The sequence below is a fragment of the Labrus mixtus genome, chromosome 18, assembly GCF_963584025.1.
Source record: "Labrus mixtus chromosome 18, fLabMix1.1, whole genome shotgun sequence".
In the NCBI taxonomy this organism is placed as follows: Eukaryota; Metazoa; Chordata; class Actinopteri; order Labriformes; family Labridae; genus Labrus; species Labrus mixtus.
In genome coordinates this window covers 25469024-25480481 of record NC_083629.1, presented here as the reverse complement: position 1 = coordinate 25480481, position 11458 = coordinate 25469024, and the positions used below count along the sequence as shown (strand labels likewise).

Sequence of the window (11458 nt, the reverse complement as noted above, 5' to 3'; positions counted from 1 at the left end):
GTTTGTGCTGCGTGCCTGTGTGGAGGCAGTAGCTCAGGCTGAGGGAGAACTGGGTCGGGAACCGGTTCAAGTCCCGGTGCGGACCGCTGAACTACAAGATGAGAATATTCAAATCTGACAGCAGCGTTAATCTGAGTCCAGCTGGAACTCTTCACTTCCTGGTTAGGTTAAAAAGAGGACAGAGGATACTTAGACAGCAGGTTGCCATGACTACAGAGCTAACATTTAGTCTCACACGTTCCCCTCTCAGAGACATGAGCACCGCATGTTTGTGGTCTTCTATGTGTCCTAGCTCTACATTGAGGGTTAACGAGGGTTCAGTTAAAGCCCCCCCCCCCCCTCTCGAGCTTTATAAAGGTCTCAGCATCAAAGAAAAGAAGCAGGAAATACCAGAGAGTCACTGACTGAAGCCGTGGACTGTTTACTACCACAACAGCACCGCTGTGTCCCATCAACACCGCTGCAGGACGACCTCTGACCTCACAACACAGCAGCTACACTAACGCACGGGGACAGAGGGAGTTACAGTTGGCTAAAGCGGGGAGGCAGCAGCTCAGGGGTTAAACAACTTTAACCACATTCAGCATCTTTTTAGTTCCCTCGGCTGCATTCTCACTTTGTCTGGTTATAAATGACTAGTTAGTTAAAATGATAAAGACAAAGCTCCGGTAAAGATTACTTCAACCTGCTGCAGCAAAACTGACCGTTACAGCGGCCCTCAGCGGGAAATGTGAGATTATATGCAAAATATTTATTGTTTATTTGGATCCCCATCAGCCACTACCTAAGTAGCGACTACTCTTCCTGGGGTCCACTCAAACAAACACGAATTTAAAATCCACACTGATTAAATTATAAAAATAAAAAAAAAGTCCAAGACGGAACAGAAAAAGATAAAAATAGAAATAAATGACATAATAACAGGCAAAGTACAAATCAAGAACACCAAGAGGAACCTACTGCATGTCAAACAGGTAATCTCTCAAATGTCCACGTTACATCTGCAATCAATAAATACAGAGTTGGACAAATCTTATCATTATTTTACTACTTAAAACACAGCAGAGTAACTAAACAATGACATACAAGACAAACATACACACATATACATAAACTAACAGATGAAACCTCGTGACCCTGAGCGCTAACACACTCACCCAGGACTAAATCAAGAGAGCTTCTTAACATGAGCGTGCATGCTGAAGAAGTCGGTGATCAGTGAAATAAAAAGCCCTGTTCAGACCGCCGTTTCATATTCACGACTGTGTGTGCATGTGGAGCTCCTGCTGTAATGTGAATCCACAGACTGAGACACAAACATGATGACGGCTGAGCTCAGTTACAGCACTTTATCAAAAAAAAAGAAGCAGTCTGAAAAGGGCTGCATGACGACCTTTGACCTCACAACACAGCAGCTACACTAATGCACGGGGACAGAGGGAGTTACAGTTGGCTAAAGCAGTGAGGCAGCGGGGGGGGGGGGGGGGGGGGGGGGGCTTCAGGTCGGGAGGTCAAAGAAGTCTGAAAAGGGCTGAAGACTTCAGACCCCCCCCCCCCCCCCTGTAAGCAGCTACTATACTATGTAAGACTATACTAGACCTAGGACTACAGACCCGGGTTACCTGTAGACATAGACTCTGGGTCTTTCTGAGGATCTCCACAACTCTGGTGGATACCGGTACGCCATCCTTTCAGACAGTCACAACAAAACCAACAGGAGTCAGACAGCTGCTCTGACACTGAGCTGTTACATGAGGAGTGAACTTTGACCTTCAGTTACCTGCGGACCTGCGGGCACGGGTGGGGGTTGCACGTACGGTTGGTCTGCGGCCTCGGCAGAGATGCACACAGATAGTCGGGGTACGACTCGTTATCGATGGTGCAGAAGACCAAACGAGACTGGTAGCCTGAAGGACGAGGAGGACAAGAAGAGTCAGATTATTTCATTTTCTTTAAAGCGGATTTTACCGAGCGTGTTTCTCTGAGGCTCTGACCTAATCCACACTCTTTGCTGCAGGACGACCAGGATCCAAAACTCCAGTAGTATCCCTCTCTGGAGCGCCCGTTGGGAAGATAGAATTCATACTCCACTCCTTGGTTTGGCTCCTGGCTGATCAGCTGAGAGGAGAACACAGTAAATAATCATTAAAGCACATTAGTCACAGGCTGAACATCACTTTGGTTTTTACAAAAAAAGATCAGGAGGAGATTTTTTGTCTCTTACCTCAACAACCAGAGGTTCAGTGGTGGGACCCCGGCCGATGATGGTCTCGGGGACGTTGTCACCCTCGGCTCCTCTCTGGTAGTACAGCACGGTGCCGGCGATGGGAGTCGCCCTGGAGAACTCAATTACCCAGTGGCCATTGAGGTAGTACTCCCCCCGTAGGTTCTTGATGGCTGCTCGTGCAGAGAGGTTACACTTAATGTTTGTCATGAAAACATAAACTGTCTCCTGGTGTTATTGTCTGAGTGGCAGCTTCATTTATTCAATTACTACTGTAAGATTTAAAAGTGAAGTTAATTCATGTATTTAAGTTTAAGTTAAAAATAAGTTAACATTTATACAGTGAACTATTTACATATTTGAGTTTACAAAGTTAATATTGATATATTTACATGTTTTAATGTTTGCAGTAGCACTTAGTAACTGTGACCAAATGATATTGAATCTACCTCTGTGTTTGTCATAATGTTTGCCTTGAGTTTAATCATCCTGACCTCTGATTGGCTAACGACAGGACATGTGATGAGTAACAAGGAAGTGTTGTTGTTGTGTAGCAGAACAATGTGGATGACAGTAAAGTGCTGCTGAGAAAGTTATCCGTCTCCATCCTTCTGTTTCTCTTTACCAGAGTGATCATCCACCACACATCGGACCCTCACGTTACACCACCAACGTGGAGAGAGTGTTTGCAGCAGCAGGGGGCCGCTGGAGAAACGGTGGAGCGCCGAGCTTCATTTGTACGCTTGTTTTATGCGGCCGAGAACTTCTAGCTGAAGATGTTTCAACTTTTCAGAAGAGCGCTGTTGATCAAGTATGAGAGTAAGCATCCCATTGATTCAGAGTGTGTGGAACATGATGGAAGGTAAACATCACACATCCCTGCAGACCGTTTTTCAACTGGCTACTCTGAGACGAGCCAATCACATTGTTAGAGAGCCGTCACATGTTCTACATAAAGAGTACGAGCTGCTGCCCTCTGCTCAGAGTTTAGACAGTTCATCTTGATAGTGAAGAAAAAACAAAAACTAACAGAGCAGTGTCGGTCATACAGCGGCCGTGTTCAAGAGACTGTTGTCATGGAGACCGGACGCACCTGCAGAGCTTTAACTCTCAGTATAAACGCTTCATGAAGCACACAGCCATCGCCTTTCTGCTCTTAAAAAACACCAGGTGGACACTTTGGCTCTTTGTTTGTGTACTGAAAAGAGGAACTCACCGATGTAGTTGCGTGTGGCCACTGTCTCTCTGATGCTGATGGTAGTGGCTCCAACAGGGATGATGAACATCTGGTTGTAGCCTGAGACAGAAAATAAAAACTGCTTTCACAAAAACAGACAAAAAAACTGAAATCACACAGACATTTGATTATTACAGAGACGTTTATTTTGGAGCATTCTAGTTGAACTGCTGTTGGATTGAAACGTGTGTTTGGTTGATCCTGCAGCGTACCGGTTGGCAGGTTGCTCACAGTGAACCTGTTCTGGACGCGGCGGCAGGACTGCCCGTTGCCCCCACACTGCAGGCAGGGGTCCTCCTGCTGAGGAGACTCCAACATGTTGTCACAGCCCAGACGCTGCAGGAGGAGAGAACGGAGAAACTGTTCATGACGAGGTGTACACATCTCTCATACTAGTCAAACGAACTGGACTCTGGGGGTTAAAGGTGTTTGGGTATGGTACTGATAGTGTGGGTGCAGCCTGAGTCTCCCTCCGACCTAAAGCCGGTTTCCTTTCCCTGAACAGTGAACAAATTTCCAGAGATACTCAGTGTAAAGATAAAAGTCTTCAAAAGTCCAAACAGTTTTATCCTTCTAAGGACTGTAAAGAAGACTCTCACAGTCCAGGGAGGGACAGAATGTGAACCCACAAAGACCTAAAGTCTGCTCATGGAATAGAAGCTGCTCTGTGCCAAACCGAACACCAAAAACCTGCTTTAAAAAGGCTGAGAAAGATGGTTAGGCTAACGATGATTCTGCTAAAGTAGCACTCCTAAAAAACCCAAAACCCAAATCTGGATCTGGAGGTTAAAGAAGTGAGGGTTTGAAAAAAAAAAGGAAGGAGAGGAACATTAAGGCTCCAAATGAAGAAGTGAGGACGGAGCAGATTAGAGATTCCTGCTCCCACAGAGGAGGTGATGAAGACATGATGACAGAGGTTAAACACAGAGAGGTGTTTCATGAGCGGAGGGCCGCTGCGATAATGACATGAGAACTAAATGAGAGCAGGAGAAGTGTGTGACATGAGCTCAGACTCCTCTGACTGCGTCCACCTCCATTAAGCTAAATTGTGTTTTTGTACAATCATGCATCATGCAGGGGGCTGTAGCCGATGCCAGCTGTCATTGGGCGGTAGGCAGGTTAGACCCTGTATGGAGGGAACCTATGCATGCACGGGGAGAACATGCTAATCTACACAGAAAGGCCCTGTCCAATCAGAATGCAAACCAGGACCCTTCTTCCTGTGAGGTGACAGCGCTAACCACTGCACTGATCATTGTGTGTTCATTTTCTGTGAGGCTCACCTTGCAGACTCCATCCACACAAACATCCTTACGACCGGGGTGACATGGCGTCCCATCGACCACAGCGCTGCGGTGACGATAGAAAAAGTTTTCTCCTCTCGGCATGCAGTTCAGCTCACAGGGGTTCTCAGCTGGAGGAGAGACACATTCACTTTTAAACTGAATTCATCTTTGAAACACTTTGTATGCCCCCCCACCCCTCAGCTTCCTGTTTATGTGTCTGACCTCCGTAATACGGGAGCCACTTGTAACGTTTCCCCTGAAAGTCGGTGCCGTCAAACTGGGAGCACTGCTCTTCACGGAAATCTCTGGATCCCTCGGGACAATCCTGAGAGGACCAATGGGAGGCAACAAAGAGGTCAAAGGTCAAACAGGAACACTGACAGTGAAACATCCCACACAAGGAGATCGGTCAAACATGTTATCGTACTTTAGCTGCTTTGCAGATGATACAGTGATTTACATTAGTGTTGCCATTCTCTTGTGTTAAGCGCTCTGTTTATTCACCGATACAGATCTGTACGTCTCAAAATGTCAAAGACAAAGAGGCACACGTTGTGAAACGTGAAGTAGTATCGGTTGTGTTTGTTTACCTGGATGTTGCAGGAGCGGTAAGACTTGTCTGGTCCAACACAGTTGTGTCCTCCATCAGCCCTGCGTACAGAGAAGACATCGATACTTAAGCTAATGCTAATGCTAATGCTAACTGATGTTTTTACAGATTAACCTGATATCAGACTTTACACTTTATCTTCATAAAGCTCAGAGACAAGGGAGTTTGTCTCTGAGCTGAAACTGGATTAAACATGGAAAAAAACACATTGGAAGTGACCAGAGACAAAAGCATAACATCAACAGCTGTTCTGCTTCTGCATCATTTTTCATCAGCCGAGGTTTCCACTTGTTTGGACTTAGCGAGGTTATTTTCCAGACTTTCTAAAACCCTCCTTTCAAGAACAATAAAACTGTTTTCACATTCTGAGAAGAACTCATGTAAACGGACATTAATCTGAAAATCCACAAATATGTGTTTTCATCGTCCTTATCAGTGCTGAAAAAAAACAAACACTTTATTCCAGCTGAAGTTCCATTAAATCTTTACGGGTCGTCATAATGAGGCAGAGAGAGTTAATGATTGGTTAGGCTGCAGCACACACATGCAAATACAGCTCAGACTGTCTGCAAGAAGAAATAACAACTTTCTGCTTTAAGTGGCATTCCTCTTTAATCTTTGCCCGTTAAAAATAAACAAGCTGTCGAAAAAAACAAGAGGAGCATCGACCTCAACGCCGCCGAGCCCCGGGACTCGCTCAGGAACGGTGAGACAGCACCACGCCTCGCTCGCAGCCATCGCTGATAACTCATGATTAAGTCACCTCCAAAAGTAGCTGCCCTCGGGCCCAAACAACAAGACGCTGCTGTCTGCACGCCAGAACTCAAAGTCAAAAACATGTCCAAACACTCGGCAGCATCCAGCCGTCAAGTCTCCACCTGAGAGCGGAGAATAAACATTTGGAGCATCGATGCACTTTGAAAAGATCAGAAACAGAACAGAGAGGAGGGGGGGAGGGGGACACACACACACGTTCATGCTGAATAATTAAAGAAATGAAAGCCTGTGGCGGACAAAATTACAACTTTTATTTGAGTGACACTTTGAAGTGTGACTCCTTTTGGATGGTTTTGATGCTGAGCTGAACTCTGAGTAAACAGGGAGTTCCTGTAAAGCTCACAATGAGTCCACAGCTGTCTAATCATAGTACTTAAAGGTGTGATCCTGGCAAACAAGATATGACAGAGTTCATCCACTTACAGGAGGTAAGAGTGGATGAGAGCTTCTTCCCCTCAGAGGGGAAACAGACTCACTGACTGACTCACTGACTGACTCACTGACTGACTCACTGACTGACTCACTGACTGACTGCACCAACATGTTGGAAACCTGCGTCCCATGGACATCATCCCAGTATCACCATCATCTGTATTTGCAAACTTACATCTCTTACCTCCAGCAAGTATTTTTACATTACAAGAATAAATGTTGTGTTTCATTTTTAATTTATTTTTAAACCACTAGGAATGTTAAGTTCAATCCTTCATATTCTTATTTTTTTATATTCTAAGTGCTTATTTATGATGTATATGTATCTTTTATTATATTGTTTTATTTGCTTTGATAACCTGCTGCTGTAACGCCACAACTTCCCAGTTTGGGATCAGTAAAGTAATTCTATTCTATTCTATTCTATTGTCAAATCATCAAACCACACTACCCTTCAGTTGACCTTCACACACACACACACACACACACACACACACACACACACACACACACACACACATGCAACTAAACATGAAAATGCTGAAATAGAAGTCAGAAGACTGTCTGGACATGTTAGAGGAATAGTTTAATGCAGACATGTTGTGCCTGGTGGGCAAAAATCTAATTTAGCCTTTTATCAAATTCCCTCCGAATCATTGCTCAATCCCCTGAGACACGCCTTCACTCTGCAGTAAACACAGCAGCAGAGGACGTTTATATATAGGTAAAGGATACAGCAGGACACAATATGATTTATTTTAGCTCCGCGACCTGAAATGTGAAGCGTCAAAATGAAAATGTGACGTCCTTGTGAGCTACTTTCTTGGAGTAATTCCTTTTTTATGCCGCTGTTAACTTCCAGTCTGATATATTTTAGACATGAAACATGTTTTTTATTCTGCATCACAGGGATAACATTAGGGCTGTAACTGCTCGAGTATTTGTCCTGAGCCGTCCCGGTTTGACTGTCATCATCGGGTGCACACATGGCAGTATCGCACCTTTAATGTTTGAACTGACTGTTATTTAATGTCTGTTTTTTGATAATTTTCTTCTTTTTAAACATTGCTAAAAAAAGTTTGATTCATCTAGGGGTATTCTTTAAATCTTTTTTCAGGTTAATATATATGTATGGGGGGGGGGGGCGTTGGTTTGTGGTTAATTTGTAACAAATGTTTCATGTCATGAACGTCTTTGTAACCTGCTACTGGATGATTTGAATTTCCCTCGGGATCAATAAAGTATCTATCTATCTATCTCTATATCTATCTATCTCTATCTATCTATCTCTATCTCTATCTATCTCTATCTATCTATCTCTATATCTACCTATCTATCTATCTATCTATCTATCTATCTATCTATCTCTATCTATCTATCTCTATCTCTATATCTCTATATCTCTATATCTATCTATCTATCTCTATATCTCTATCTATCTATCTCTATCTCTATATCTCTATCTATCTATCTATCTATCTATCTATCTATCTATCTATCTATCTCTATCTATCTATCTCTATATCTCTATCTAGCTATCTATCTATCTATCTCTATATCTCTATCTATCTATATCTATCTATCTCTATCTCTATCTATCTCTATCTATCTATCTCTATATCTCTATCTATCTATCTCTATCTATCTATCTCTATCTCTATCTCTATATCTCTATCTATCTCTATATCTATCTCTATATTTTTATCTATCTATCTATCTCTATCTATCTATCTCTATATCTCTATCTATCTATCTATCTCTATCTATCTATCTATCTCTATCTATCTATATATCTCTATCTATCTATCTCTATCTCTATCTATCTATCTATCTATCTATCTATATCTCTATCTATCTCTATATCTCTATCTATCTATCTATCTCTATCTATCTATCTATATCTCTATCTATCTATCTCTATCTATCTCTATATCTCTATCTATCTCTATCTATCTCTATCTATCTCTATATCTCTATATCTCTATCTATCTCTATCTATCTCTATATCTCTATATCTCTATATCTCTATCTATCTATCTATCCACTCCCCAACAGGTCGCGGTAATGCTCGGTATTGTTTGACGACCGCTCTTAAACAACAAACACAAGAGGAAGCAGACTCCAGGAAACACAAGAAGAAGAGTTACATGATTAAATGCTTCTTTAAATCAGTTGCACGGGGACATTTCGGGTTCTCAGAGCGCCGCGGCATAACGTTGGAAACGTGTCAAATGTGCAAATTAATTTTTAGACCACATCACCTGGATGTGCCAATCAAAAGGATCCAGGTCCCGTTCAGCTGGAAGGATGAAGGAGGGGAAACTTCCCCCGCCTGCAGGAAGGGCGCTCAGGTGTTAAGATGTTTGGAGGTGTTACACGGTTGCTACGGCAACAAGTCCTACATCTCCTTACAGTATACCTGCAACGCCTCTGTCTGGTTCATGTGGCTACAGTCACTCTGAAGATTTAAACCCGGGTGCTGTGCTGTTTACTCAGGTGTGAGAGACGCAGCTTTCCAAACAAGCCTGAGAGTGGACGGGTAACCAGATATACAAATATATATATAAATATAGAGATTATTTTTTAGATACATTTTGGGGCTTTTTGTGCCTTTAATGGAGAGATAGGACAGGGGATAGAGTCAGAAATCAGAGAGCGAGAGAGAGTGGGGAATGACATGTGGGAAAGGAGCCACAGGTTGGATTTGAACCCGGGCCGCCCGCTTGAAGGACTACAGCCTCCATACATGGGGTGCGCGCACTAACCACTGGGCCACCAGCGCCCCGGGTAACCATATTTAAAGAAATTATACTTTAAAAGCCCCGAGCACGTGCAGCAAAGGGGCTGCGGCTGATTTTTTTTTTTTTTTTTAACAACTTCTGAGTCAAAAGGGCAAAAAGAAAAATGTTCACTCCCCATCGGATCCTCCTCAGCAGCCAACACCCTGCAGAGAGAAGTCCCCTCCCTGGAGTCTGGATGTAAAACAAGCCCCCGTCCGCCCGACTTCAAGGCATTCTTCTTCTATCAAGATCCAGTGTGTGCGCTCGCCAACCTCACAATTAGCTTTATTCACTCGCAGTGTGTGTGTTCAGCTGAGTGTGTGACCACGAGAGGCGGAGTCTGACTTCATGTGTGTTCTCAGAGGAATGTTAATGTGTGTGTGTAGGTGCCTTAAAAAGAGATGAATGGAGGCAGGTGAGCCTTACCTGTGGGTGATGCAGCGTCTGGTTCTCATGGTCACACCGCTGCCACAGCTGCGGCTGCACTCGCCATAAGGACCCCACGCGTCCCAGCGGTCCACGTTGGGCAACTGGAACGAAACACAGCAGTTTAAACCACGACGCAACCAAGATGAGATTTACAAAATGTAAAATACTAAAAGACCAGGAGGGGGAGTGGGAGACGATCCCCTTTTTAAAAATAGAGTGCTACAATGCTGGATACTCAAACTGAACGTGGGCAAAGTTTCAGATCATGAGGTAAACGTTTGTTGGAGTAATCCCAGGATGAGTCTGCAGAGGGCGCTAAACCGCTCGGTCTGTAAATCACGCCGTAGTTCCCCGATATGAAACCGAGAATTTCAGCAGACGGCTTCAAGCCTCTGAAACCTCTTACATAGACTCTCTTCTCCCAGACCTGGCAGCCCTGCAGCGTTCTGCCCCCCTCAGAAGGCTTCCAGAGAGCTGGCCAATCAGAAGAGAGTGGGCGTGTGTAGTTACACTAGATTTGATTTTTACTCGATTATAAATTCTAAGTTTCTCGGTTTATTTTTGGGCTTTTTTTTTTGCGTTTGGAGTGGTGGGCGGAGCCAGAAATCAGAGAGAGAGAGAGAGAGAGAGTGGAAAGGAGCCACAGGTCGGCTTCGAACCCGGGCCGCCTGCCCAGTGGACCACAGCCTCCGTACATAAGACGCATGCACCAACCACTAGACCACCGGTGCCCCCTGACTCTATATTTCTTTCTCTTTACGACACCTGAAACACTGAAGTGAAGATCCTGAGGTTGTGATGCAGCTCTCTTTCTCTCAGTGTCAGAATCAGAATCAGAATCAGATTTATTGTCCAGGTATGCTTACACACACAAGGAATTTAACTTTGGTGAACTGTGCTCTCTTATGTACAGGTACAACATTAAATATCAACAATAAACAGAATAAGAAAAGACTAATATTTACATAAATATGAAACAGTGCAGTGGTGAATAGTGTAAAAGATGATGAAGTAACATGATAAGTAAAATGCAGTTATGTGACAGATGGGTCAATTAAGATGTTAATTACAGTATTTACATAAATAAGTGTGCGTATATTGATCATTTAAATTAAATCATATATATATACATATATATATATATTCACAGTGGTTGGTTTCGAGTCATTAGGGTTAGTTGTGTGTTTACTTTCAGAGGATCTGTTGGGAGCTTACCATGAGTGCTGGAGCCAGCAGCAGCTGGAGGATCACCAGAGGCAGGAGCGTCTTCATCGTTCCCTAGAACACACATCACAATCCTCGATTAGAGCCCGTTACACATCGAGCAAATGTTTTCAGGAAACAAGCCAGAGAGGGAGCCGGAGTGGATCTGTGAGGAACACATCGTCCTTATCTGATCCAACAACAGGAAACATCAGATCTTTATCCTGTTGGCGTTTCATGAATCAGTTTGAATCTGTAATGATTTCACTGCACACAGAGACTGATGGAACAGCTTGTTCTGTGGTTTGGTGTGCAGATAATCAACAGCTGCATGTGTGGCTCCAGTTACATTTAGAAGACATTCAGTTCATTTAGAGACGGAGCAATCAGTTTACTAATGGATAAGTCACATGTCACATCTCTAAGTGGCTGAAGAAGAGGTGGAGGAAATGATTGATAGACTTTACTATGATGACTCTC

The 11458-nt window shown here is 43.6% G+C and overlaps 1 protein-coding gene across 1 annotated transcript in view; it reads right to left on the bottom strand.

Moving 5' to 3' along the window:
- paplna (papilin a, proteoglycan-like sulfated glycoprotein) overlaps window positions 1-11128 on the bottom strand; it is a 27321-nt gene extending 16193 nt beyond the window's left edge. Inside the window, exons 1-10 of the mRNA XM_061063662.1 lie at window positions 10991-11128; window positions 9773-9876; window positions 5338-5398; window positions 4970-5072; window positions 4745-4875; window positions 3674-3797; window positions 3441-3521; window positions 2225-2397; window positions 1995-2118; window positions 1781-1907 (exon numbers count right to left, since the gene is read on the bottom strand). Of these exons, the coding sequence (XP_060919645.1) occupies window positions 1781-1907; window positions 1995-2118; window positions 2225-2397; window positions 3441-3521; window positions 3674-3797; window positions 4745-4875; window positions 4970-5072; window positions 5338-5398; window positions 9773-9876; window positions 10991-11047 (1085 nt within the window). The 5' untranslated portion in view covers window positions 11048-11128. The remainder of the gene's footprint in view (window positions 1-1780; window positions 1908-1994; window positions 2119-2224; window positions 2398-3440; window positions 3522-3673; window positions 3798-4744; window positions 4876-4969; window positions 5073-5337; window positions 5399-9772; window positions 9877-10990) is intronic.
- Window positions 11129-11458: the final 330 nt, after the last annotated feature.